The 27,942-nt window shown below is 43.3% G+C and overlaps 2 protein-coding genes across 11 annotated transcripts in view; one reads left to right on the top strand and one right to left on the bottom strand.

The window, feature by feature from the left end:
* HNRNPAB (heterogeneous nuclear ribonucleoprotein A/B) overlaps positions 1 to 19,030 on the bottom strand; it is a 30,988-nt gene extending 11,958 nt beyond the window's left edge. For 3 of the 8 annotated variants that reach the window (XM_087753731.1, XM_087753730.1, XM_087753728.1), the window contains exons 1-8: positions 18,876 to 19,030; positions 18,462 to 18,762; positions 15,140 to 15,308; positions 14,893 to 15,051; positions 14,342 to 14,473; positions 12,516 to 12,624; positions 12,270 to 12,422; positions 12,107 to 12,191 (exon numbers count right to left, since the gene is read on the bottom strand). In XM_087753731.1, the coding sequence (XP_087609857.1) occupies positions 12,121 to 12,191; positions 12,270 to 12,422; positions 12,516 to 12,624; positions 14,342 to 14,473; positions 14,893 to 15,051; positions 15,140 to 15,308; positions 18,462 to 18,724 (1,056 nt within the window). In that variant the 5' untranslated portion in view covers positions 18,725 to 18,762; positions 18,876 to 19,030 and the 3' untranslated portion in view covers positions 12,107 to 12,120. Of the gene's footprint in view, positions 1 to 11,527; positions 11,852 to 12,106; positions 12,192 to 12,269; positions 12,423 to 12,515; positions 12,625 to 14,341; positions 14,474 to 14,892; positions 15,052 to 15,139; positions 15,309 to 18,461; positions 18,763 to 18,875 lie in introns of those variants that run through there. The other 5 variants (XM_087753736.1, XM_087753735.1, XM_087753732.1 and 2 more) reach the window with 3 other exon arrangements.
* Positions 278 to 14,407, top strand: PHYKPL (5-phosphohydroxy-L-lysine phospho-lyase). 3 transcript variants are annotated; one of them, XR_015703851.1, is made up of 14 exons: positions 278 to 434; positions 2,228 to 2,346; positions 3,168 to 3,327; positions 4,005 to 4,079; positions 4,916 to 5,003; positions 5,098 to 5,214; positions 5,439 to 5,521; positions 5,820 to 6,045; positions 6,300 to 6,454; positions 6,968 to 7,057; positions 7,276 to 7,406; positions 7,837 to 7,893; positions 13,280 to 13,442; positions 14,288 to 14,407. XR_015703851.1 is itself a non-coding variant. In XM_087753726.1 (13 exons), the coding sequence occupies exons 1-12, from the start codon at positions 376 to 378 to the stop codon at positions 7,863 to 7,865; spliced, it is 1,332 nt and encodes a 443-aa protein (XP_087609852.1). In that variant the 5' UTR covers positions 278 to 375; the 3' UTR covers positions 7,866 to 7,893; positions 13,280 to 14,316. The 3 variants fall into 3 exon arrangements, 2 of the variants coding, with proteins under 2 accessions (XP_087609852.1, XP_087609851.1); XM_087753726.1 differs by having other exon boundaries at positions 13,280 to 14,316; XM_087753725.1 differs by lacking the exons at positions 13,280 to 13,442; positions 14,288 to 14,407 and adding an exon at positions 9,299 to 9,485.
* Positions 19,031 to 27,942: the final 8,912 nt, after the last annotated feature.

Raw genomic sequence — 27,942 nt, 5'->3', positions numbered from 1 at the left:
TGGATGTTATTTGGGAGCGGCTGGGAGGTCAGGGGCCGGGCTCTGTGAGGGGGGTGCACAGTTACGGTGCTGCTAGAGCAGACACAGGGGCAATGCCCGTGCCCTTGTGCAGCTTCTGCTAAATGTCACGGTGAGCCGCTGCTCCCCGCAGCGCTGACCTGAGCGGTAACCGGTACCGCCCTCCCACCCCTCGCCACCAGACCGCTCCCGCGGGCAGCGCGGCGCCAGGGCTCGGCTCGGCGCGGCCCGCAGGGGGCGCCGCGGTGGCGGGGCGGGCCCGGCCCCTCCCCGGCCCGGGCCGCCCTCCGAGGGAGGCGGCTCCTCCCCTCCCCGGCCCGGGCCCGCCCGTACACCTCCGCGGCGGCGGGAGCGGCCATGAGGCCGGCGCAGCGCTCCCGGCAGGAGACCCTGGCCCTGCGGCGGCAGCTCATCGGGTAAGCGCTGCGAGCGGGGAGGCGCCGCCGCCCCTCGGGCCCGGAGACCGCTACCGCCGGGCTGCCCGCCCCGCCGCCGGGCCTGACGTGGCGACAGGGACGTGGCTACAGGGCCGCGTCTCGCCGGTCCCAGCGCAGCCCCGGCCCCTCACGTCGGCAGCGGCGGGTGCCGGCGGCCCCGAGCCCGGCCCTCCGACACCGCGGCTGCAGCAACCGAGGTCCTGCCTCGCCAGAATCTTAGGTTAAGTCGGTGCTGTTAGCGTGCAATTGCAGTCTGATTTCACCGGTGTGATTAATTAGCATTTCTTAAGGAGGGAGGGTACAAAACTACAGCATAAAACCTGTATGGTATCTAGCGTGCCTGTTCGAACTATAAACTGCTTAGCAAGCGTTTCCTGACAGCTTAGCTGCGAGCAGGGCTGGCCCAGCCGCAGAGCTGGCGGGCACGCCAGGCGGGGCGAGGTTCTGCTGAGCAGGCACTACAGCCTGTCTGTCAGAAACTTCTCACCACACCACAAACGCGACAGGATTAGCAACGTGTGTCTGCCCAGTGTGACAGCATAACGTATGAGACTCGGTTCCAAAGTTCCGATTACTGGTGTTGCTTCGACTGACCTAAAAAATTATTAATTCTTTCAACTGCTACCAGGAATGGCAGTGGCACTGTTACATCTAACTGTGGGAACACTTTCAGATTGTACCTTTTATATATGTATATATACTCAAAAACAAGGCTACTTTAATCTTTATGTTTTTATGAATCCAGAAGTTGGGCTGAAAGTAAATGCTGGCATTAAAATTGTGCCAGTTACACATACCTGAAGACTACTGCTCTGTGTATTTAATCTTTTTGTAACTGATTTGCCCCGCCACTGGGAACAAAGACCCGGCCTCCCCAAGTGGTTTGTTAGCATCTGTTGAACAGTCAGGATACGCTTAAAAAAAAAAAAAAAAACACCACCACAACCCTGACTGTTTTACCATTCTACTGCTAGCTCATACAGAAAGTACAGGATTCCTGTAGGGGAGGGACACTGAAGCAGTTTCTCATTTTATCATTGTCTTTTGTTGTTCATTTGACAATGATTTTGTATTTATGGTCAAATTATTTTATTTTTGTATAAGCAATCTTTTACTAAAAGTGAAGCATGGAAGTTTGGCATTGCCCTTCAGTGTCAAATCTCTGCAACTCCCACCTAGGCAGACACGCATTTCAATTTTACTTGTTTGGCAATTTGTTTTAAAAGTGAAACAGAACAAAACAAAACAAATGCACTGAAGTGGCCTCAGCCATATAAAATCCCTTGAAGTTGCAGCTAAGGTTAGGGAAACCCTGTACGGACCTAACAACCACCTGCACCATGCTGTCTGGAAAATCAGGATCTTAGCAAGAATATAAAAATGATGGTAAGGTAAGAGGAAGGCACCAAAGGGGGTTTCAAGAACATGAAGGGCAGGCAGCATAGGCAGTAAGGCGCTGTAGTTAAGACTGGATGAACCTCTAGAGGTAAGTCCTAGCTGTGTGCTGTGGTTAGATTCCTAGTGAAGGCTTTTCACCTCTGGAGCACATTTTTTTCCTGCAAGTCTAACAAGTTTTGACTTGATTTGGAGCACAAAGTCTGTGCTCTTCCTCGTCCCAGGCTTTGTTTTCGGGGCCAGAAGTAGGATGAAAGCTTGTGCTGGCAAATGGGGGAAATGTCTTTCTCTTGATTAACTGATTGAACTGAAAATAGCACCAGCAAAATAAACTATGCGACTTTAAGATTTATTCTGCTTTCTCATGCTTGCCATAGCTCTTCTTGCAAGCTGTTTTTCTCTAACGATCCGGTGAAAATTGTAAAGGCACAAGGCCAGTACATGTATGATGAGAATGGAAGACGGTACCTTGACTGCATAAACAACGTTGCTCACGGTAAGTACAAAGTCATGTTATTTGATACCATGAGTTTTTAAGCAGAACAAGGAACAATCAGTACTTTCTGCCACCCTTGCATTGTGTTGGAGGAGGGGCTATTTAATTGGAGAAGTGGAAGAAATCTCTCTTGAGCCTATAGTTTGGGAAATTACAGTTCATGGCTGAATTTCTGTGTGCATGAATGTGCTTTCCAGACTTAAACATACTTATCTAAAATTTACAGATTTTTTTTTCCATGAAAGCTCAAGTAAAGCACCTAACTCTAAGACTATCAAATGGCTTGACAGTTTGTTGTATTTGTAAAAGTTACTTGCTAAGGGTACTGTCACTGCTCACTGTGGTGCCTTATTTGTGTGTTATGAAGTAGCTGTTTCTCTCTTACAGTATTTGGAATTTCTCTGAACGGTCAGTGCTGTCACTAGCACCCTAGCAGGGCTATTCATTCTTCGACAGTAAAGCTTACCTACCCAATCCCCTAACTAAATTATTCAAAATGTCTAAATCCAAATAGCAAATTAGATGCGATTTGTTCTAGCATATCAATTTCCAGTCTTCAACTACAAACCATAAAATACAGTAATAGGCAATTTCAAACTTTCTGAGCAAAAAAAGGAAGTTTGAAGTGAAAGCTTTCAAGGCATACCGATATTGTCTTCTGCTGACAATATCGTTAACGCCCCACTGATGAAATACAATCATCAATGATGACAGCTCTGTACTAATAGAGAAATCTAAGCGTTCGGTCAGTAAGCATTTGTTAAAGAACACCATACGTAACATGGAAGAACTCTCAAACTGCTCTCCGCGCTCTCTTGCAGTTGGACATTGTCACCCAGATATAGTAAAAGCAGCCCACGAACAAAATCAATTGTTAAATACAAATTCTCGTTATCTTCATGACAACTTGGTCGATTATGCAGAGAGACTTTCAAAAACGCTACCTGAGAAGTTATGCATCTTTTATTTCTTGAATTCAGGGTAAGTGAGGTATATTAGAATTGATACTTTGTTTTCACTAGTTATATAGAGACAAGTAAAATACTTCATTATCAACAGCCAACTGCATGATCTGGTGTGGGTAACTAGATACTGACAAAAAACTTGGTTTGGGGGTTTTGTTTTTGAAGCAGCTGTGGTCCTTTTTAGAACTTCAGTGACTCTGAAGTTCACATTTAGCAAGCTCTCAATCAGGAAAATAAACTAGTGCTTTATTTAAGAAGGGTTTTATTCTGCTTATGAGGCCTTGGACTACAAAACATTAGTGTAAATATTTACTGGATTCGTTTCTGGTCTGACTTGTCTTCTGAACTGGGAATTACTTCTATTACCAAAATTAAATGTAACAATGCATATTTCTGCTTGGGGCAGGGGTTGTGTTCCCAAACAAACTACAGCTTAAAAAAAAAAAAAAAAAAAAAGAGAGAAAAAAAAAAAAAAGACTGTTGCCAAAGCAGTTTCTGTACTCCAGCTTTTTAAGATGGATTCTGTTCTGGTCAACAGTCCTACCTAATGAGTGCTGATTACTAAAGGAACTGCGAGTAACACGCATCAAGTTCCGTCTCTTCTCTGCAGATGCAAACAGCATTGCAGAGGAGGTCAGAATTTCAGAACTCAGACACCCACAATGAAACACTTATCGAATTCTTCAATTGTAGATCTGAAGCTAATGATCTTGCCCTAAGATTGGCACGACAGTACACAAAACATGAAGATGTTATAGTTTTAGACCAGTAAGTATATTGGTTATTTTATCTACTGTGGGGTACAAGGCTCAGTTTTGGTTTGTGGTCAGAGCATTTCTGAAAACCTGTTGTAGGAGAAAGACTGTAACCAGAAAGTTGAGGGAAGTAATTTTTTCCCTCTGTTCACTATCTGTGAGACCAGCCTAGAGAACTGTGTCCAGGTTGGGGGGCTCTCCAGTACCCAGCAGACACTAACATACTGGAAGGAGGCCAGCAGTGGCCTGCCATGATGGGTAGGGAGCCACAGGAGGTTAGGAAAATTGGATTTGTTCAGATGTAAGAGACAGCTAGAGGGAGATATTACTGTAACTACAATTGTCTACTGGGAAGGAGCCAGGCCTGAAGATGTATGGCGACAGGAAAAGAGACAATAGACATAAGTTGAAACCTGAGGAATTCTGATGAGCCATCGGGAAAAATTCTTTTACCATGAAGGCAGTCAAATATTAGAATGAGATACCCAGAGAGACTGGAAACTCCATCGTTGGAGGATATTTAGAAGTAGGCCAGACATGTCCCTTCCAGTTGTTCTGCAGTCTTGTAATACTGCTCATGACTTACACTACTGTGATTCTAGTCGCTGGCCCTGGCAAACCAGTGACAAGGAAGACTGTCCCTCTGCATCCTCTATATTCAGATGTACAAAAAAATCCAAATACTACTAAGCCAACAGACAGAAATCTCAGAGCTTTTCTCAGCTTAAGTGTGACTGTATTCCCACCAGGTGACAGAGCCTAGCTACTTTTTAGCTATCAATAATGCTAATCCTAAAGAATTCTTGATACTGAGGAAATTACTGTTTAGTTCTGCTAATTGTTTTTAAGTGCTTACCATGGACATCTGACATCCTTGATTGACATAAGCCCATATAAATTCAGAGATCTAGAAGGACAAAAGGAATGGGTCCACGTGGTATGTACTTCAGCCTGTAACTATCAACTACTTGTCAATTTAATGAACTCTTATTTAATATATACTGAATATAGGATACTGTTCCTTTGCATAGGCTCCTGTTCCAGACACATACAGAGGACTCTATAGAGAAGACCATGAAGATTTAGTAACAGCCTATGCTAATGAAGTGAAAAATATTATTGAGCAAGCACAGAAGAGAGGCAGAAAGGTAAAAAGTTATTTCCTTACCCATTTGTCTTGCCTTAGAAATGAGCATGGCTGACTGTCAATGCCATTCAGGGTAACTGAGCTAAGTGGTATGGACTTGTCAAAAAGCAAAGATCACATAATCATGAAAGAACCATCTATTGACAAAGAGCTTGCTAATTGTTAACAGAATTTCCACAACTTTCTGTATTGGGTTCAAAACATTACATGCTACCTATGTTTCAGATTGCTGCATTTTTTGTTGAATCACTGCCAAGTGTGGGGGGTCAAATCATTCCACCAGCAGGCTATTTTCAGAAGGTTGCAGAGTAAGTGGTCATTCGTTATCTTAACTTTTTAAATTTAACATGCTTGCTAAATATAGATGATAGAGAATTTCTCTACATGCTGTAGCATATAGCTTGATGGGCAGGAATCACCTATGCCTTCATGTTAGAACGTAAACTTTGTATGGCAAAGACCTACTTTTAAACACATGGCATAGAACATAGGCCTGGACAAGTTTGTTTCCTAGAAGTTTGCAAGTAATGCTTTCTGCATATTCTTAAACAGTAAATATTAGGTTCTGTTTTCTCTTAAGAGCCGATAAAATCTGTTACATTACAGGCACGTGCACAAGGCAGGAGGTGTATTTATTGCTGACGAAATTCAAGTTGGCTTTGGCAGGGTTGGCAAGAACTTCTGGGCATTCCAGCTTCAAGGAGAAGATTTCATACCTGATATTGTCACTATGGGGAAACCAATAGGAAATGGGCACCCTGTTGCCTGTGTGGCAACAACAAAAGAAATTGCAGAAGCATTTGCAGCCACAGGAATAGAGTATTTTAACACAGTAAGTAAAAAGTTGACAACTCTCCTTCTCTACAGGAGTCTTAAGTATTAAAATTAGATAATCATGCAGCATTTTTGTTAATCTTTATCACTCACAGTTACTGTTATTTGTATCTTTCTAGTATAACTTTCTATTTACTGGCTCCATCTAATATAAATGGCAGTATGCTCATATGACTGAGGCTACCCTTTCAGTGACAAGATTGCATCTTTCTTCCCTTTCCTTGGCTACGTGTGTTCTTTTCCTGAACTCAGTTTGGAGGAAACCCTGTTTCGTGTGCAATTGGATTAGCTGTGTTAGATGTGATTGAGAAGGAACACCTTCAGGCTCATGCCACAGAAGTAGGAAACTTCTTGATGAAGCTACTCAAGGAGCAGAAAATCAAGCATCCCATTATTGGTGATGTCAGGTATCAGTGCCTTATTTAAGTTTTTAGCTGCTTTTTGTTTGGTTTCAGTCAAACAACTCAGTCCAACTGATACAGTTTTAAGGAATTCATTAAATCTGTGTTTTCAGCAAAAATCAACAGCCTGCTGTACATCAGATTAAAACAAACTTGAGCTTATCAGAAGTCTGATATACTTTGCCACTCTAGGTCAGTACTGCTTTATTGATTTATTAGTTGCTAAAGAAATGCACTTCCCTGTTTGAACTCTTACTTCAAGTACACAAAGAACAGAATTAATGATCTGAATGGAAAATATGTTTAACATCATGTCCTGTGCTGCCATTCTGAGCAGATAAAAGTCTGTACTGTATTACTACATTTCTTCAGAACAGCAATACCTTTTCTATCACTAGCCAAACATCAGGTAATTCTCATGCGGTAAAGGTTTGGTCTCACAAAAACCTTTCTCAATTTTTTAGTTCATTTGCAGGTCCCTCCTCTGACACAGATTGACTATTTTTATTTCTTTTATAGGGGTTGTGGCTTATTCATTGGAGTGGACTTAATCAAGGATCAAGCAGAAAGGACCCCAGCCACAGCAGAAGCCGAGTATCTAGTAACAAGGTACAAGGAACAATCATGTAGTTCCTCATGTGCGAGGCAAGCACGCAATTACAAAAGTAACCTTGCCACTCAATAGTTGTTAGAATATAGCCAACTGGCAGAAAAAGAAACCAGTCAGTGCAGAAAGGTTTGTCTGGACAGCCTGTGGGCTGACACTTTTAAGTTTTTCTGAACTACATGCAAAGGTAAACATAATTCTTTGTTATTGCTCTTTCCAGACTTAAGGAAGAATATATTCTACTGAGTACAGATGGGCCAGGAAGAAACGTGCTTAAATTCAAGCCTCCAATGTGCTTCAATATGGAGGATGCAAAATTTGTTGTGGACACAATTGACAGACTACTAACAGGTAGTACAACTCCGAACTGCCTTATAGAGGGTTGCTGTTGGATTGCCTTGAAGTCAATGCTGAGCCTGCTTTTCCTAAGTGCTAAAATAGAGCCAAGATGGTAGATGATGAGCACATAGGAAAATGAGTCTTGGTCAATGCAAGTTTATCCTTCACTTCTAAATTATTCTGTTTTAAAGTTCTCTAACAAAACTATTTACTCCACAGATGTATATGCCTTTTAAAATAGCTTTGCTTTGGCAGAGGTTGAAGTGTTTACCCATCTGAACAAGGGGAAGCTGTCCAAATTTCATTCTTGACAGCCATAATCTGTGTGCATTTGCCACTTAGCTTTTTATACAACTTCTGCACACTCAGCATTAACCAAGTTAGTCCAAAAACTTGTCTCAAAGTCATAAGTTTGCTAAATTATTACTTATTCTCTCTCCAGATATGGAAGAAGAATGTCTGAAGCAATAGAAAACATCCACTTGTTCTACCTGAGCAGGTATTTATCTATATTCGCCCTTTACTATTTAAAAGCCAAGGTTCCTAAACGTAACTTCACAAGCATTGTCACTGGCAGTAGAGGACCAAGTTTCCTCAGACATGCTTTTACTTGAAATTAGTTTGCAGGAATTTCTGGCAATCCAGAAGCATGGACCAGACTTGTGTACATCCAGCATTCACAGCTACCTTCTATCAGAGTCTGACACTTCTCGTAATGCTATCTGTATTCATTTGTTTGCAAGCTAGGTCCAACCCATCCCAGAAATACCTACCACTAGGCATGGTGTGTTTGTGTACCACAAACATGCTGTGTTTGTCTGGGATGCTTTAAGAGTGACTGCGTTTAACCCTTGGCATGCATGTAAAGACAAAAACACAGCTTTTATGCTAGCTGCTCAGTGCCTGAAGTCTCCAGACAGAAGCTGTTCCAGCTGCATAACTACTTCTCAGCAAGTAGTCTCCCCTTCACTGCCCTCAAGGGCAGGAACACAATTTGGGAACCTCCACTTATGCTAACAGCTTTATGAAGAGCTATCAACAGTAATTTTACTACTGTAGCTCCTTTTTTACTGAACATCTGACTTTGAAATAGTATTGCCTTCTGTTCTCTTGAGCATTTTTTACTATTTCATAGGATTGTTTCAGGTTCATAGCTGTTATCTCATGCTTAAGCATCAATTTACCCCTATACTCAGAAGTTTGTGGGCATCAGTAAGGCTGACTACTGTTAAGACTTCCAAGCCTTGTAAATTTTAGTTTCTGTTGAGGTCCCTCTATAGCTTGCTTACAGACAACATCCAGCTGCAACTCATTTTGCCACACACTCATGAGCACAGCACACCCTTACACCTTGATATCAACACCCTTTGGTACACTTAGTCCTTCTTCAACCTGCTCTGACTAAAAGACAACCAAGTGTTTTTTAACTAAGTGCCCAGTAAAACTCTAGGTACCTGGACAGGAATGCACCTAATGTAATCATTGTCATCAATGTAATCATTGGTAGCCTCAACCACCATACTAGACTCACAGTGCTATGGCCCTTGCTTTTAGTTCAGTGCAATATTAGTATAGCAGGCATGAGAAAAATGTGTTAATATTTTATTTAGCAAGTTAATGGAAAGACATACAGCTGCTTGTACTACTTATTCTTAAGAACAGAAAGATTACTCAACAGTGCCAGTTTAACTTAGAGGCCTAATGACTTAATGTGCTTGTCTGCAATCTAAACTAAGCAAGAGAAATGCCTTTATTTTCTACAGGAAACCAAGAATGCAAAAAGCCTCTTACTAAGTACAGTACTAGTATGATACTTACATATAATGTAAGCAAAAATGAGGCAATGAAGTAATTCCTTTTAATGATTCTTTTACAAAAAACATAACATTATTTTCTTTCCATAGGTTTCAAACAATGTTCAAGATTACTACTACGAAACATTATTCTACTATAATAATGCACATTTAATCTTCATCCTAGCATGCCTTAGACCAGATAAAATACCTTTGATTTTGTTATTTTCAGTTATTTTGTTATTAGTAAAAGCTTTAGGAGAAATAAATTTCACAAGAGCTCGTTTTAACCCTGCCAGACGTGTGGATTGACTTTTATTTAAAACAGCATATCTAAAACTGATTATAAAGGAATATATTTCTAGTAGCTACTATAAACTACATTTTCTAAATTCACTCTTTCAGGGTATGACTTTGAAAATTAAGATGAGCCAGTTTTTTTTTTTATATCTGCTGCTACCTATGCAAACGCCATTCTAGCTGCCAGTACACACAGTCCTTCTGAGGATCCTCCGACCAGTTTCATAACAAGGTCCCTAGTAGCACTATATCCAACAAATGGTCTCAGTGACCAGATTAAGTCAAAAACTTCAGTCCCAAATTCATAACATCAAATGCATGAGCAACAGACAACTGAGGGCCATGGCTCCCAAACCAGTTCTTACAAAACATTTTGTCCTCAAGAAATATCCCAGTAGGATTAGTAAATTAAGAGTACATTACAGCCATAAGCAACAACCTTGTATACAAGCCCTCACTTTCACCAGGCAATTACATGTTCTTTGTATCACAAACTTTTCATGCAAAGAAGAAAGGGAAAGCCAGCTCTGCATTTAAGTACCAGTGTCCTCAATTTTTGCTTAAGGCCACAACGTGTCAAGGAAGCATTACCCAAGAACCTACTTCCAAAAAGCACCACCAAACAGCCAGCTGACAAACTACTGCTAATACACTAGCCAGAAATACTGCAGCAGTATGGTCCTGATACTATGCAAATTCCCTGTTGGAGGGCAAACAGTTTGCTAGAAAAATATTCCGCTACCCCTTACATTGTAAGAAAACAAGTGAAAGGATGCATTCAATTTCAATTTTAAGTCTTGAGACAGTAATACTTTTAAATACTGTACTCATGTTTCAGTAGTCTGCAATTTTTTAATTTGCAAGTTGGACATTAGTTACATACTACAGCTGTAAAGCTGTCATGTCAACTATCAGATTTAAAACCTGCTGCATCTTTTTTATACTCAAGATTTCCACTTAACCCCAGAAAAGTCTTAGAAACTTCTAACTTTACAGCAAGTTTCTCTTCTCAGGGACAGCCAGCAGGGAGCAGCATATTATAGTCCCTGCAGGAATAGCTGCATCCCTCATTAAAAAAAAGTGGAAAGGTCACTAGTAACATGTTTATGTCTTGTCTTAGTTACCTGGTTTGATTCCACTTGGGTTACCATTTGTTCAAATAGAATTTATTACAAGAAAAAAGTTGTCATATTTTAGCTTTAAAAGGAAAGTTAAAATCAAATTGATTACTGCAACAAAGATTAGAAGTTTTACTTTGTGCAGCAGCATATGCTACTTATTTATAAACCTGAGATTGGGACTATTCTGCAGCAAGACAGGCAAATCACATGGTAGTTATTGTCTTAAGATAGTGGTAAACTAGTCAAAAAAGGAGAGCATATTTCTAGCTGGTCACTCATCTCTAGATAAAGAGCTGCCTCTTTAGAGGCAGCTTTGTTGCTTTTCCTCCCACAACTTTAATGGAAGTTCTTTAGTCATCTTTGATACACAAAAAGGCTGTAAGAATTCAGACTATGCATTGGTAATTTAATGTCCAACCTGTCTCTCGAGGCACATGTACATACTATTAAGAACTTGTAGAAAAGTCTGACTCAAGACAGTGAAACATGAAGGAAGAGCAGCTAGCTTCTTGCCCACCTCTTAGCTTCCTCCTGCAATGCTGTCTAGACTCCCAAGCCCTACCTGAAACCTATGCCTCTGGTTCCTCCTAGCAGAGCCCTACAACGCAGACACTAACACAGTTATGCTGAGCCTCTGTACTTGTCTAGAACAAGAGCCACCAGCATGCCAGCACAGCCTCCACAACAGCTGGGGCTTTCCACCCAAGTTCTCTTCCATAACCTCCAGGCAGAAGTGACTGCAGTTTTTAGCTGCCACTTAACTGCAAATGAGCACAACTACCAATACAGCCTTCTAGTTTTAAGATTAAAAACATTTTATCACAACTCTTCATCTATCAAGGTACTGCCACAAACTAATTTCTGGGAACAGTATACTGGCATTTTACTAATACATAAGCTGAAGAATGGCACAAGACACTAGAGTACGCCTTTTTTATTTCAAAAGCTAGGATAGCTTCAATATCCATGTCATGGTGAATCAGAACACATGTAAAATACCTTACAATACATTAGATTCCAAAAAGGTACCAAAAAGTACAGTAAAATTAACACTTCCATTACAGGAAATGTATGACACAAAAACAATACAAAATAAAAAGGTGGAAAGTGACACTGGTTCCCTAAGATGCATCTCATTCTGTACAACTGGAGTAATGCAGAGTCCATAGTTAACTCCAAGAGGCAGTCCCTAGATGCAGAGCTGCAGCTTTAAGCAGACCCTCAAAATCAGTTTCAGTTTAACCTATTAATAAAATCATTAATTAATATCTTCAGCAAGGCTGAAATTTACACACCACACTCTCTAGACAACTAGTTATCTGTAAGTATTAAACATGTAAAACATTTCCAGGGAGCTCTTCCAAGTAAGATGCACATTTAACAGGCCATAGAAATTTATTGTAAAGTTAAATTTGGTACAGAACTGAAATATCCGTCTACAGCATTGTATACAAAACCTATGCAGTCATTTTCCAAAAGAGACCATGCCACTGCATACCTGAATAAGTTTGATCAATATGGCTTGTAGTTATTCTGATGACCACCACGTCTTGGTGTCTTCCCATAATTTGCACTGCCTTGACCTATGAACAAGAAAACAAATGCATTAAACTGCTAATTAGTTACGCTTGCTTATACCCAATACAGTTCTCTTTACTTACTGTAATCATAGCCTGGTCCATATCCATAATACCCATATCCTGAATAATCATAGCCTCCATAGCCACCATAACCTTGCTGATAGCCGTATCCTTGATTCCCATAACCCTGGTTCCAGTAATTGCCATAACCTTGATTCCAATTTTGACTTTGAGCTATAGAAGGGAAAACCATCCACAAAATCCCATTTTAGTACACACAACTTATTTAGAATGTGTCCATACTAAAGTAGTGCGTGTAGTACTTACCACCGCCTCTTCCACCTCTGCCTCTTCCTCCATAGCTACCTCTTCCTCCACCACTACTGAACTGTTGCTGCTGGTATACTTCTTTTGGCTGTGCTACCTTAATCTCGCACTGAAAATAAAAAACAAGGAAGAGTGTGTATACTGTCGTATAGCAGCAGCACCCAACCTAACCACCTAGGAAAGCCAGAGGTTACTCTAGAGGCAAAGGAGGTGCCTGTGCTCAGTCATGTGACCAGGACTAATGCATATCCAGAAGCATCTGATTTATCGTGCCACCTGGGCAAAGATAACTCATTGTTGGCCATTCAAAGCAGGCCACTGCTTTCAGAGAATTTTTTTATACCACCTATTCCCTACCACCAACTACCCCATGGAAGAGAAAGGTAAGTCATTATTGGCCCCACAAAGCAGGCCACTGCTTTCAGAGTACTTTAATACTGCCTATTCTCCACTATCAACGGCCCCATGGAAGAGGTGCTGAGGCCACCTCAGCCTAGCCATCACTCCTGTAGGAGCCATGAGGCTGCCCTCTATCCTGGCACAACCTCCAAGACAAGGCTGTTGCTAATGGACCACTTCACCCGAGCTGCATGGAACGAACAAGGCTCCGAGAAATGCACCACAACAAGTTTTCCTGGCAGCCTTCGTACACTCTATACACTGAGCACCTGTGTTGGACTGTACAGGACACCTACCAACACCTGAAATCATCACTTATCAAATACTAAGAACAGCTAAAACCAACCAGAATCAACATTTCTAAGACAGGTTCGCAAGCTGCAGTTCAAGCTGTCAGCCAGCTTCCTAGTTCCTGAATCTGTGCACAGTCTGAGATGAAAGCTACTGCTGCTGTGAAAGAAGGAACTCCCTGTGATAGCAGCACCTGAGCAAGCCTGACTTGGAAGTCTTCACCACAGGAGCTTTAAGGTAACCCGCTCTTTTTATTATCACTATGACACAAAACCAAGCCATAGTTACAAGGTTTGCCAAAAGTTTATTCTGTGCTGTCAAGACCAGTCCTAAACTTAAGTGCAATCTAAGTCACTGCGCCAGACAGTATGACCAGATCTAACAGGGCTTTAAAGTTAGCTTATGGTCAGCGCTGGCCATGGAGCAAGGGAAGAGGGACACCTCCAGCCAGCACACATCATTTGCCTCCAGTCCTCCTTAGCTTAACATGAGCCTCTATTAGCTATTCCCACAGATGAGCACTGTCAGCTGTTCAGAGCATCTCACACCACTTTTACAGGAGTTCACATAACCAGCTGACCAGGTACAAGTTGCCATAAGCATACATTTACTCTCTGTATCCTTGTATTGTGTTTATGTGACAAGGTTTTGGTAGTTGGGAGGGCTGCAGCAGGGGGGCTTCTGAGAGAAGACACCAGAAGCTGTCCCCATGTCTGACAGAGCCAGTTTCAGCCAGCTGCTCACAAAGTTAGTGTCCGTAAGCCTTGAATTTATGCAAGTGCTCTATGCTGAAAATAGGTATGTATCTGTTGAAATGGCTTATATTGCTAGACCGATACATAAATAAGCCAGTTTTTCCACGTGTATTTAATGAATGCAATTAGATGCTTCACATACAAAAGCCCCTAGAACACTGCAAGTATTAAAGCCACAAGTATTGGCAAAGAACCTTGCTAGCCTCTGCGACTGAACTTATGGCAAAAAAAAAAAAAACGACCACCCTGTGGTAAACTGCAAGCTGCCCCTATTGTAATTTGGGTAGCTTGAAATCAGAGGTCTACAAAATCCTTTTCTGATTATAGGTGTAGTGGTATTATACTTAATTTGGACAAAAATTTACAAGTGAAAGTTTCTACCTTGCTTCCACTGACGTTATGGAATTTCTTCTCCAAAACCTTCTTCACTGGATCCTCTTCCTTGAAAGTGATGAACACAAACCCCCTCCTTTTGTTGGTCTTCGGATCCATTGGAAGTTCAATGGCTTCAATCTGAAGACATGAAATACTATTTTCAGACTCATATTTTAGCAGAACTGTTAAGTGCATGGCATTTGCAACAGTAAAAGAGAAAGTCAGTCTCCTACCTATGCATATTATGCAAGACCAAAGTTGCAATATTCTTTCTATACTAACACTGGCTTTCAGACCAGATGTTTCAATTTTACAACTCTAACTCAAACTATTTCATCTGATGTTAAAATTGTGTTCAAGACAAGGGTATCTAACTAGCAATGGAAGCACCTAGTGCAGTATGTGCCTGCCTTGCTCTCAAGAGCAAGCCTCTGGATCCCTTATGGAAGGCTTGATACATCTGAAGTTAATTTGATTTGCAACTTGCAAATTATTAACAAACTAAACAGCAACTGGAGACTACACTTTTCAGTGTTTACTAAGATAACATTACACACCTCTCCAAACTCTCCGAAGTACTCCCTGATTTTCTCTTCTGTGGCTTCTGGGTTTAGTCCACCAACAAATATTTTCTTCACTGGATCCTTTTTCATTGCCATGGCCTTCTTGGGGTCAATTAGTCGTCCATCTAGCCTGTGTTCTTTCTGTTCCAGAACCTGAAAGATAGTTTGATAGGATTAACTCAAACTGAAAAGTTTCCTTCCCCTAGAAGTTCAGAATCTGAAATATGAAGCTTATATTCACCTTTTCAACACTCCCAGGTTCTTTGAAGAGAATAAATCCAAAGCCTCTAGATCTTCCTGTGTTAGGGTCCATCTTTATCGTACAGTCGGTTACCTCACCAAATTTGGTGAAGTAATCTTTCAAGTCTTTTTTGCTTGTATCCCAACTGAGGCCGCCAACAAACATCTTCCTGAAATTTCCAAAAGAAAAGAGCTATTTAGATTCAGGAAATACTACAGAAAAGCACATGCAGCAAGATGCTCACAGTGGTACACACCTCAGCAGCATTGTCAGAAACAGGATCAACTGTTGAAAGTTAAACACTTTTGCATCTTGTCAAAAGCTAGTCATACTATAGGAGTGTGCAAGGGTGGGGTTCCCCCCCTCTTTTTGAGGGAACAACACAATGCACCCTGAAGCTTATTACAGGCTATAAGAAACAGTAAAAATTGCCTAAAATATTCCTCGCCAATAACTTATGTTCTTTCAACAGTATTCTGTTATTTGCAACAAAGCAGTATTGATTATCAAGTACTGCCAACTCAGTTTTTGGAAAGAAGCTAGGATCATTCCTGCTGCTTTGAAAGCATTCAGGATAGAATAAGGCATCAAAAGCAGAATACTTGAACTCCTTTAGGATTTGGACAAATGGTTGTAAAAATCTTAGTCCTAAGGAACGATCTGCAAAATTTAAACCAGGTATCCATGACCTCCAAGAACAGTCACATACAACAGATGGGACTTTGGACCTGCCTTAACTACTATGTTGTGCACTTCTTCCTGCTTAGTTACTGAATCCAGTTCTATCTTCATCAGTACTACAGGAGTATCTCCGCTATTAGTCTTTACTTTCATGAAAGGCCAATATAGTACTTCCCTGCCCACCTTCCCACACAATATCCTCTGAAGAATCTCAAAGAACTAAATACTAGTGAAGTGCAACACAGAAGCAAAGCTAACAAACAAAACTGAGATCAGCCAATAAAGCACTTTTCAAATGCCTCACTTCAAATGAAAACATTAATAACATGGCTGTATTTTCTATTTTCAGAGTTTCCAAGGTAACAAACTAAGCTTTTAAAAGCATTCAAGCCTTTTTATCTAACTATAGACTAAAGCAGTTTAAGTTGTCATTACTCTGTTTAGAGGCAACCTAGATTTGGCACTAGAAACTAGCAGCACTTTAGAAACTAGACTTGTGTTTAAATAAAATTGGCTTTTGGTGTTTATGTGTAACTTTTTGATTTGCTAAAACTAGCATCCATTTATGTTCAAAAGGCAACATGAGGAAAAAACCTGTATGTGCCATGGTTTTTTTTTTTTTTTTTGCCTTTTTTTTCCTTAAACGGGATGAAACCATATCCTTTGTAGGCTAAACCCTTACTTTTTCAGAAGATCAAGCTGTGCACTCTTAACTGACAAGTGCAGCATGATACACAGGGTCCAAGTCTGTGTGCTTGCAGCCATTATAATAGAGCCTTACAGCAAAGGCCTTACAAAGTTTACTAATCCTTTCAATAACAGGTGAAAGAAAGGTAACTTGATGGATTCCTTCTCATCACAACAGCTTACTGACCAAGCATGGCTGCTATAATCTGTACAGACTGACAGTGGTTTTCCATAGCATACCCCGTCATCATTGACTATGCTTATAGAATTATCAAGAGAAATTCAATGGTTGGGGGATGACAGGAATTTGTCTGGAGGCAGCTTTAGCTGCTTTCTGCCATTGGGTTAGGGCTGTGGTACACACAAATATTGTCACATGCTAAATTCACCTCTTACCACAGCAGCAGATATTACACTTTGTAATTTACAGTCCTTTGTTTTGTAATTGGAATGATGAATGCCTACATGTATTTAAATAACACAATATAGAGCCTTTGAAATTAAGAGCGAATTCCTGGTATTTGGTTTTGCCTTCAGAGGCCACACAAACTGGACAACACATAGTCTCTTCTTTTCCTCCTGAGTGTATTAGTGCAGCTAAATCAAAGTATGTTTCAGCTCTTAACAAAATACTCTAATGTCAGCACCCTGAACTACTCTGCCTTGGACAGCTCTTGTTTTACCACAGTGCTAAATGTTCCACATAGGTCAATCCCTCTAAATAACTGCTTCTCTTCGAAGTTTCATTTCACACGAATTTGGGGTTGAAACTTGTCACCTCCTATGCGAGAAAGGGAAAGAGTATCACCCACTTACTTCTCAGGGCAGAATACTAAAAAAGTAAAAACAAAATTCACACACAGCTAAAAGGCCTGGTTCTCAATCCTTCCAGTGTCTGCAAAAAGTACATCCGGCCCTAGCTTATAGGAAACTTGTGCAAGCCTTACTCCTTCCCTTACAGCCAAAGTCTATTACGCTACTGTGGCTTCAGCTCTCTGTTGAACCTGAGGGAACCGACCCTCTGGTTCAGGGTCCAGGGATAACAAAGGGAATTCCGATTAAAGACACGGGGCAGCTTCGGTCGCAAAGGCCCACTTGAGAAACAGGCAGGTAATTTTAAAGTCAAGCACGTATATTCCTACACAGACCAACTACGATAGGAAAGAAGTGACTCTTTTGTACCCAAGGATGCCACTACCAAAATGCAGCGAAACTACACTGACTCCTCCAGAAATCACTCGCAAGAGAGAAGCTGTTTTCTGACAATGCTGCAAAGAAGTACACCAAAATTGCTCTTACTGGTTTAAACACACCGCACATCGTCTCGATCAGGCCGTTCTTCCTTTACTCCCTCCAAAAATACTTAGGTTATCCCGACTAGCTTCCAACGCCAGGATTATTTTTTTATATGCGTTACACAAAACACGCTCGCATTTACACCGACGCCGCTGGCGATCGGTCACGCAGTCCCCAGAAAGTTTGAACCAGCCCACCCCGCGACAGAAAACAACTCCTTCCATCCGCTCCTTTCGTTAAAAAGGGAAAGGATGAGGAAAACGCGGGGCGCGAAGCGAGCCGCGGCATATCCCCTTCCATTTTACAGTCTGAGAAGGCAACAAACCCGCTCCCGCCCCTCCCCCAGCCACCACATGGCGCCAACAAAAGGCAGCTCCAGAACAAAGGAAGCGCTGCTGCCGCTGCCGCCGCTGCAGGGCCGCGCCGCCCGCCCGCCCGATCCCTCCGCAGCCGGGCCGCCCGCCGCCCTCCCCCGCCGGGCGGAGCGGGGCCCAGAGCGGCGGGGCGCGCCAGCCGCCCGCCTCGCTTCCGCTCCCGCCGAAGGGCCGCGCCGGGCCTAGCGGCCGCGCTCCACCGCCGCACATGGCGCCCGGGGGGGGGGGGGGGGGCGGGGAGGCCTGCTCCCGCCTCAGCTCGCCGAGGGAGGCGCGGCGCTTACCCCGCGTCCTCCTCGTTCTTGCTGGCGTTGATCTGGTCGCCTTCGGCTCCGTTCTGGCTGGCGGCCGCCCCCGCTGTTCCCGCCGCCGGTCCGGCTCCTCCCGCCGCCGTTCCCGCCGTCGCCGCCACCACCGCTGCTGCTGCGCCCGCCGCCGCCGGAGCCCCGCCGCTTTCGGCCTGCTGCTCTCCGGCGCTCTCGGCCGCTTCGTGCCCGTTCTGGGTGGCGCCGGCAGCGGCCGCCAACTGCTGCTCCGCTTCGGACATGCTGCCCCGTCCGCAGAGGCGAGAGGGACGACAGGCGCCTGCAAGAGACGAGGGCGGCCCGCGGGTCAACGAGGCGGCTCCCCTCGCCGGGCCGGTCTGATCCGGTCCGGTCCCGCCCCTCCCCCTTCGCCGCCGCCCCGCTCATACTCACTTTAAAACCCGCTCCCAATAAAATCCGGGCCGGCCGGAATCGGATTAAAATCCCCCGCGCGCTGGAGCTGACAGCCCTCCCCGCGGCGCTCAGCTGCTCCGCACCGGCCCCGCCGCCACCTCCTCCTCCCCCCGAGACACGTACTCTCCGGCCCGGAGCCCTAACGCGTGGCCGCCTTTATAGCGCCGGAGCCTCAGCCACACAGCAATAAGGCGCTTCCTCGTTGGCTGCCGCTGCCTGTCATTCACGCTGGTTAGCGGTTCCTGTTGGCTCCGCCGCGGAGGGCGGGCGGGGTGAGGCGAATGGCGGCTCGCGGGACCGGGCTGGGAGGGAAGGCGCGGCGCGGAGGCCTCTCGCTGGGACGCTGAGGGCGGCTCTCCGCGCCGCCTGCGAGGGGGAGGCGGGCGGCCCTGGGGCCGCCATCGCCAGGGCAGCCCGGGAGGTGCGGGGCGCCCGGGGAGCACCGCCCTCCCTCCCTCAGGGCCCGCGGGCCCGGAGCGTTGTCCCCGTGTGGCGGGCGAGGAAGGGCCCGCTCCGGCGGCCGCCCCATCGCCCCGGCGAGCGTTACCGTCCTCGCCAGGCGCTCCGCGAAAGTCATAAGCATGACAGGGAGGAAGCCCAGCCCTGAGGGCGCGGGGCCCGGGCGAGGCAGTCAGAGTCAGCCCCCTCCCAGCGCGCTTCCCTTGTTAGTCACGGCGGGACCCGAACGGCGGCGCCTGGAGGAGCCTTTCCCGCCGCCCGCCCCGCCAGAGCCCCGCCGCGGCAGCGCAGGCCCGCGGCTCGGCACGGCGCGGTTCGGGGAACCCGCCCGTGCCTGAGTGCGGTGTTGGCCCGCGGCGGGCGCTGGCTGAAGTGCGGCCGCGGTGCGTACGCTGAGTCAGTTACTCCCGTACGAGAGGTTTACTTAATGTTTCCAGCTCTGCTGGTTTTGCAACCGAGAGGGCCAGAATTTGTTGTTTTTAATGGGAACTTGGATTTGGATATTACATAACTTGGGGAGCTGGAGCCCTGAGCACGTGCCTAGGCCTTAATTCCTTTTGCCCAAGGGTATATCAACCTTGTTGACAAAGCTGTGCATGAAAAGTGCAGAAGACAACTGCTCCTCGTAATCATACTTCAAATTCTTGTACAGTATACCATTGCTAATATCCCATTTGCCCACGTCAAAGGGACAGAGTTTGGCTTTTGGATAGACAGCCAAGGCTTACCGCCACATCTTAAAAAAAAAAAAAAAAAAAGTTAAGCCCTTTGCTTGTGAGCAAAAAGTAGCAATTACTACCCAACTTTCTGTAGTAATGAATGCACACAGTATTACTTGCTTGCTCCACCCTCTGTCAAATCTCTCCTCTGGCTCAACTTGCATGTTTTCATCTGCTATTACAATTCAGAAAGAGTGCACATATGAAGAAAAATAAATAGTGGTGATACATTTTGTTGTTAAGCAATCTGCTCTGGGATGCAGGCTGTCCTTCAGTGAACTGCTTTTAGAGCACTTTCTATCCTCTACAGGATTCATTTTCTGAAGTAGGAACGTGGTAAAACAGGGGACATTAGGTTTGGTTTTGTAAGCTTTGTAGCAGTACAACAAGCAGAGTGTTAAAGATGAGCACGAAATAAAATCAACATAGTATGTTCAGAGTAAGGGCCTGATCTGCCTTTTTTTTTTTTTTTAAAAACAAAACACTCCATTGCTTCAGGCTATAAGCGAGACCTCTTAAGGGGAAGAGGGGAAAAAAAGGAAATTGTGTTTAGTATTGGGAATCGTATGAAAAATAGCCCCTCACTACAGCCAAGAATTTCAAGCCACTCTTTTCCTTGGTGCTTGTGGTACTTGCTACGAGCATCGCTTTCACTGGTCCAAGCTGAGCTTTCTGCTTTGATACCCATGCACATGTGCAGCAAGACTGCCTCATATTTGTTACTGGAATTGCAACTGATTTTTTTATAATTTCTGGATTTTAAATTCTCAGCCACAGTGTCTATTTGCTTTTGTAAATCTTCCCCCACCACCACCACATTTTTGCTGGTCACAAATGGAAAACTATCAAAGCAATCTAAAAATAAGTGCCCAACATGAGTAATTTCAAGAATACACAAGCATAGTGTAATATGTGTGATTTGTCAGCCAGGTGCTCTATCCATGCAGAATATTAATTTGTGAGTATTCTGCCACACTTTCAGCCCAAGCTACAATAGCTCAGAACTTTAGAGATGTTTATCTCAAACTAGTAGGCTAACAGGGTAGGGTACACTATGGGCAAGCTCTACAACCAGCTCTTGAGGCTGAAGTTTGTGAAACAATGTTATATGAGGTCAGGTCTAGTAAAGACAGTACAAAGAGTACCTAACCAGTAGACTTGAAAATTGTAATGTCCGCAGGACAGGTTGTATATGTTACCTGATAAAGATACTCATCTTTACGAGAATATATTTTTTAAATTGTTTTTCTTGTATTGAACTTTAAATTAAATGGTAGAAGCAAAGGAATTTTTCGTAAGATGTTCTTTATCCTAATTTATACCATCTCAGAGGAACTTACCACCCATCCAGCAAGAGAACTTATTTTGATTTTTTTAGGCAGCTTTGGCTTGGATTGTAAACCTGTCAGGTCTGTACTGAAAAGGTCTGGTTTGTGATTAAAAACAACTAAGCCACTGTCTGTCAGCTGACTGCATTCATTTATACAGTGCTGTTAGCCTGCTTCAATTGGAAAATATCACGCATTTGCTCAAGTCACTACAGGGGACTAAGGCCAAACTGATATTTGCAGGTTGATCTGACTGGGATGGCTGTGTGAATGCTACCACCCTTGTGCCCTGTCCACCTTCTCTTTGCAGGTTTTTATGTACGCAGCTCTGGCAGCTGACTGCAGAAATACATCTGTGCCGAAGTTACCAGTTTAGAGACCAGCACCTGAGAGAAAACTGAAATTGGCAGCAGTTTATATGAGTCTGTCATGTAAGTTTAGGCTCAGCTGATGGATGTAACCTGAGCGCTTTTGATGATATATTTATTACTTAATTTTCTTGCAAGATTCACTGCCCCAAAAAGCTCCTTTGTGTTTCATCAAGCCTTGCTAAGGACTTGAATGATTGTAATTTCATTTGGACTTCTCCATACGTTTCCCTTTTCTTTCTTTTCCCTCTTCCCCCCCACAGTTCTCTTTCTTGCTTTGCTGAACCTGCCTCATCTTTCCTTTCATAGCCCTTGCACTGGTACTTTGGCACGTGTTATCCTTTTCCTGCTTAACAGTGCTGTCTTTAAAGCTGTACTCTTTTCCAACTGCCCGTTTCTCCTGGTCAGGTCCATCTCAATCTCTCATCTTGGCAACTCCAAATAGCAGTTCCCAATTGCCAAGGCTCTCTGTGATTCCCAGTTGCCCCATTTTAACAGCTGATGCATTATATGTCCCATATCCAACAGCAGGATAGCAATGCCATTGTAGAGCAGCCTGGTTTGGAAACTGTGACTGGCATGACTAACAAAGTCACTCTTCACATATCTAGAAATCGAAGACCAAGAAACTTGAGAATATGGATTGTTATGATTATCATTTGTCTTACCAGGTCCCATCATGCCACAGGTAATTTTAAAGAATTCCTCTGGGTTGTGACTTGGGTTTTGGTCTTGCATTTCACTCCCCACTCAAAGCCTGTGGTTAATGAAAGAAAAATACACACGCACCTTCTCGGGTGGTAATCCTCCTTACATGACACATTTACTGCTGAGAAAAAACTGTCATTCTGTTTGCCATTTTTTTAATCCTGTAATTACTATGATTATTCATGGTGTTGACTGAAATGCAATTGAATTTTACTTGTGTAGGGACTTTCTGATCTTGGGCCTAATTTTGCTGTTCTATCAAACTTTCTGTTTGCTCCAAGCCCTGCCCTTGCTGTCTGCTCATACCACTTTTGTGCCATACCTGTCTTCGTTGCCTCCTTCCCTTTCTTCTTCAACCTCTCTATTTCCTCGTTATTTCCATTGTGTTGATTTTTCTAGTTCCCCTCTTCTGAAAAAAAAGAGAATCAACATATCATTCACTGCCTTGAAACTGTTGATGTAATTTATGCCTTTCCCATACCCTATGTCTGTCTTGTCTACATTGATTGTAAGCATCTCAGGTCACAGACTGCCTGCTATATACAAAATAGCATGCTATAGGAAGCTTCTATCTGAGTTAGTCTGAGCACAGTGTAAATAAATAAATTTAATAATAACTCTATGCAAGTAATCCCATTGATTTTAATGGTATGGCTGAAAGTAAGTGCTCAAAATAAGAATGGCAAAAAGGATGCCTTATGCTACATGGAATTAAGATGAAGAGAAGATGCATTTAAGGAAACATTGACAATATAACTTTAAAAAAGCGCCTTATTTAACTGATTGCCTCTTGTAATTTGCCAAATAAAAGATTTTTATTGGCTTATTCATACATTCATTTATTCATTGTGGATAGTATCACACTGAATACTTATCTCTGAGCTTAGTGGCCTCAGGGATAATCCAAGCCTGTATTATGTTAAACATTATGTAGAACAATGAAAGAGCGAACGCGTGCAAGTGTTTCTGCTCCAAAAGGTTAGCTAAAAGCCCAATATCTATATGCAGTTATCTATACACAATGTCTATAGACAGATGAGGAGGAGCTTTATAGAAAATAAGTTGTCAACGCCAACCTCTACGGGTGTTCAACAGGACTCATCATGGGGTAAGGCCGGAAGGTCGTTATTTGAAAGTGCAGTAGTGGAATTCAGTTGTACCGCAAGAAATAGGAGATATCAGTGTCAAACAAAAGGTAGGTACGACCAGATCAGTGTGTGAACGGGCTTGCAATTGAAGGCTAACAGTTTTGCGTGTGATAGAGAAGACTCTCTTTGGAAAGATATGGAGACCTAACAGTTAAACTGAAGAACTAAGAAAATGGTGTTGCAGAGCTCTCTGAATGGAAGTAAATGCTTTATATGTTGAGGGCAGAGAAACGGATGTCAACAATAACTGAGATGAGGAGAGCTTGAGCAAGATTCCCAGCCATGTCAATAAATAACAAAGATCACGTCTTAGTTGACATTTCCACTGCACTTCAGACCAATCCGAGCCCAGACCCTGCATTCCTGGCTGGAAGGTTCCACCCACTCCTCTGCACAGTTGGCTGTAAAATAACTCAGTAGAAAAGTGGTTAGTTTTCAGGCAGATGGTTTGTCTGGCACATGCTCGTTACCGAGACTTCAAATTGCAATGGAGACACCTGAAGTTTGAGAGGAGGCAGTAATGAGAGGCAATGACATCTATATTTTCCCATTAGGATGTTGAGCTATGAGCTAGAAGGGAAGGGAGGAGAGTCAAGAACAGCGCTCGCCACTGCTCTTGCGGAAAAGGGAAAGAAACATGAGGGAAGGTGAAGCCAAGCTGAAACAGTGATTGGAGAAGCGATAGGTGAGAATAGTTGCAAAAGCTAAGATAGGACACCAGCTAGCTATGCTAAACGTGACTGAAGGTCAAAGAAGAGATTGGTTTAAGATGGGCTGGGGAGGTTTCAGCTGATGAAAGGAAGCAAAACCAAGTATGAAGGGGATTCAGGGTAGAACTGGACAAGAGATGCGATTGGAAGACTTGTAAAAGTGAGATGACAGAGGCGCTTCTACCAAAGGCGCTTTTTTTTTTTTTATGTAAAAGAGACAAGCATATCTGTGTGGGTGCTGGGGGGGTCAGAGCAGACTGAATGACTAAAGCTATGAACAAATGAAAGAGTGGGTGTGAGGACGATCAGGAAATGAAATACAGTGAGGCTAACAGGGCAAGTGATGGAGTTACAGAAGATGTGTAGATAAGTTTTTTGTTATTGCCACTTACAGACTTGTAGAAAGGGGAAGCATCAAGAGAATATTTTGTTAATTTTATCCTTAAAGAAAATGGTGAGAGTAGAGGAGAGCAGCAAGGAGGGCTTGACAAGGGTTAGTCAGCAGCAATTAAAAGCTAGCTAGGATTACAGGCATGCAGAGAAGCTGCAGAAATAGAATTGTTTAGCTGTAAGAAGGCAGAAATGGAGGAGAGAGCCGGCTTGCAGGAGCGGAAGTTAGCTTGATCACAGGATTTCCGTCGGAGACACTTTGCAGTGCAAAAGCAAGCATGGATGAAGCAAGTGCTGAAGGTAAGCTGGTACTGTGGGTAGGTATGACAGTTCATCATGAGTGACAGAAGCAAAAAAAAGTCAGAGGTGGACGACAGTTGTATGTGTGGTAAATGTATAGCTAGTAAATTACTACTAAAGCAAATACATTTTTCTGTGCTTAACATCAAAATGCAAATAAAGCTAAAAGATGTGCAAGCTTAATTTTTAATCAATGCAACTGGTCGGTATTATTCCTTTAGCTTTTCTTCACTCTGTTATTTATTTTCACCATTCTGTTTTTCTTCTTTTTTTAACAGTCTACAAGACATTAGTTTCTCCACCTTCCTGCAGTATTGGAGTACAAAGCTCTGAAATAATATTTTTCCTTAAAAAGTTATTTATCTGTTGTTACTAGAATGCAAATGCACCTGCAGCCACAATCTTTCAGTGTTATATTCCATGCCAGCTAAAAATAAGTGAGACAACTAAGGCTTGTTAAACCGCTTACAGATAAGATACAGCAGCAAAGCTATGCCCAGAGAAGTATTCAGAACTGTAATGGTTCATTACATTGTAATCATAATTTTACTTTTTTTTGTTTCTTTTCTTAAAATCACATCCCTGGCCTACAGAAGTTAGGGAAGATGCTTCAGACCAGCCTTTTAGTTGTCAGAAATATTTTTTCAAGTACTGTAAAGATAATATACGTAAAAGAATAATATTAACACAGAGTTTAAGGTCAGCTTTATGGAACCCAAGGCTTTAGAAGAAACCTTTGAGATTCTACTACTCCGAAAAGATATGTCTTTGTTAGGGAACACATAATGTTATTTTCTCTTAACATGTGGGGCCACTTTAAATTTGTAAGTCTGCATGATTAAACCATCGTGGGAAGCGTAGCAGGAGGAAACCCGGGGTAATTGGCTGCAGCTCCAGATGCAGCTGCCCGCTCATTGGAGCACGGAGGGTTCTCCGAGGTACTAAAATTAGACAATCTCCGCCCTCCAGAAATGCTTCTGGAAACAGCGAGGAGGAGAAATTCTGACACAGACTGAGGGCCCGTGATGGGGGGTGCAGTGCACAGCACCCAGCTCCTGGCGAAACTGCAGCCTATAAGGATGCACGGAAAGATACTTTTTTTTTTTTTTAACTTGGTTAGCTGAAAAAAAATGCACACAATAAAGAAATTGCAAGAGATTAATGTTAGCAGTGTTTTACATGGATATTAATTCAACATTTCTTATGTAATAATAATTCTGATGTATTCATCCAGGCTGAGGAAGCCTTTGAACTGCTACATCTAAGCTAGGGCTGTCAGACTTACGCTCATTAACTTTGAATTAACTCTGAACTAAACTAAAAAACTGGTGAACTCTTTCTATCAGCCTTTTTTTTTTTTTTAAATAAAACATGTTTATCCATTATCTCTGTGTAGTTGCAGTGTTTACAATGTCTTCAAATTAAATATTGGATAAGGTATCTGTGTTAAAGAAACAAATGCCATGTGCCAGTATCAGTGAAGAAAGCCTGTATCTGAATTACTCAGTCTTGTGCACTTGGAACCTTTATTTTTTAAGGTATATCGATAAAAACTTCAGTCTTTGATTTTTAAACATATTTCAAACCGGCTGCAAGGAAACAATTGCATAGTTCTGTTTCTCATTTCTATTTTTACATTATTTACATTACTCATGAAAAAGATTCAGGCAAAATGGATTTTTCTTACACTAAAAACAGCTTTTGCAGTAAATTTGCTATTTCCTTTGCTAACCAGGGTACACAGTGTCAGCATCTATGACTCTTAAAGCGTTGGGTTTTTTGTCTTTTCTCCTTTGCATCTCCTTGTAGTCTGATTTCATTAAAAAATTGGAGCCTATATACCTGTGTTTCCTCTCTGTCCCTTTGTCAGTGTCACCTCAGGGACTCAAATGCAATGGCCAGTTTCAGCTGAATTCGCCAGCAGGCCAGAGGTCTTAACAGCACCTTGGCTCCCACAGTTTTTGAGAAATTGGTCGTAAGAGGGGATGAGGCCCAAACGAGAGGAGGCACGGCTGCAGAGCCGGCTCAGTAGTTATCAGCACTGTTTGCCGGCCCACACCCCCAACAGCGATAGCGGCGGGCCAGCTGGCAGGCACTCAGCCCGCAGAGCCGGCCGCAGCACGCACAGCCCTGCCCTGCCCTGCCTGGGGGAAGAGGGCAGACGGGGTGGCGATACCGGGGGCCTGAGGCCACAGCACCCAACACTTCAGTTTCCATGTCGTGGGCTGGGCTACGGCATGGAAGATCACGTTGGATGGATGATGGCTGTACTGCTATCGCTCGGAGCGGGAGCGGCCCCAGAGAACTGGGGAAACAGGGAGTGTGCACAGAGCAAGGGCATTGGCACGAGGGTGGTAAAATCTGGTGAAAATCCCCAGGGAACGCAGCTTCCCCAGCTCTGTTTATGGCTCACCTCATTACGGTTTAACTCAGAAAACAGTTGACGGTTTGTTACTCGTTCCATGTTTGTTTTTGTGATAAAAGTGAAGGAGCGCTGGATAGACGCTGCAATTCAATCAAAACTGCTGAAAAGCAGTAGCAGAGCACGGTGGGCTCCGGTTCGCAGGTCTGGTGTGCCGGAGGGCTGCGTGCTGCGAGCTCCCGATCCCGCTGATGCGGATCAGGCGTGTAAACAGGAAACCCTGTGCGCGCTCCCACAATAAATACTGGCATTTAAACAACCCGAAGAAGGGCTCATGTGCTTATTCTTTTTTCCAGATACCTCAGTTCATGAACGTCTGCTGTGAGATCATGCCTCCCTCAGCAGTCCTGAGTGTGAGGTAAAACCGACATAAAGCTTTTTTTATCAGGGAGAAATGAGGTTTTTGGTAGCTCCCCTGCAGATCACGCTGCTCCCTTCCTCATTCTCCTATCACAGAGGTGCCCGTAAACAAGTAGATGTGGCCCCCGGTTATT

Source organism: Nipponia nippon, unplaced genomic scaffold (genome assembly GCF_047370975.1).
Source record: "Nipponia nippon isolate SJK-2023a ecotype South Korea unplaced genomic scaffold, ASM4737097v1 scaffold_17, whole genome shotgun sequence".
Taxonomy (NCBI): domain Eukaryota; kingdom Metazoa; phylum Chordata; class Aves; order Pelecaniformes; family Threskiornithidae; genus Nipponia; species Nipponia nippon.
Note: the sequence above shows the minus strand (reverse complement) of the source record. Positions and strands in the feature narration are given on the sequence as shown.

Bases quoted from the DNA above. Each gene is read 5' to 3' on its own strand.
- PHYKPL (XM_087753726.1), top strand. From the start codon at position 376: ATGAGGCCGGCGCAGCGCTCCCGGCAGGAGACCCTGGCCCTGCGGCGG. The intron at 3,328-4,004 runs GTAAGTGAGGTA...CTTCAATTGTAG, and splicing joins TTTTATTTCTTGAATTCAGG to ATCTGAAGCTAATGATCTTG. The intron at 6,455-6,967 runs GTATCAGTGCCT...TTTCTTTTATAG, and splicing joins CCCATTATTGGTGATGTCAG to GGGTTGTGGCTTATTCATTG.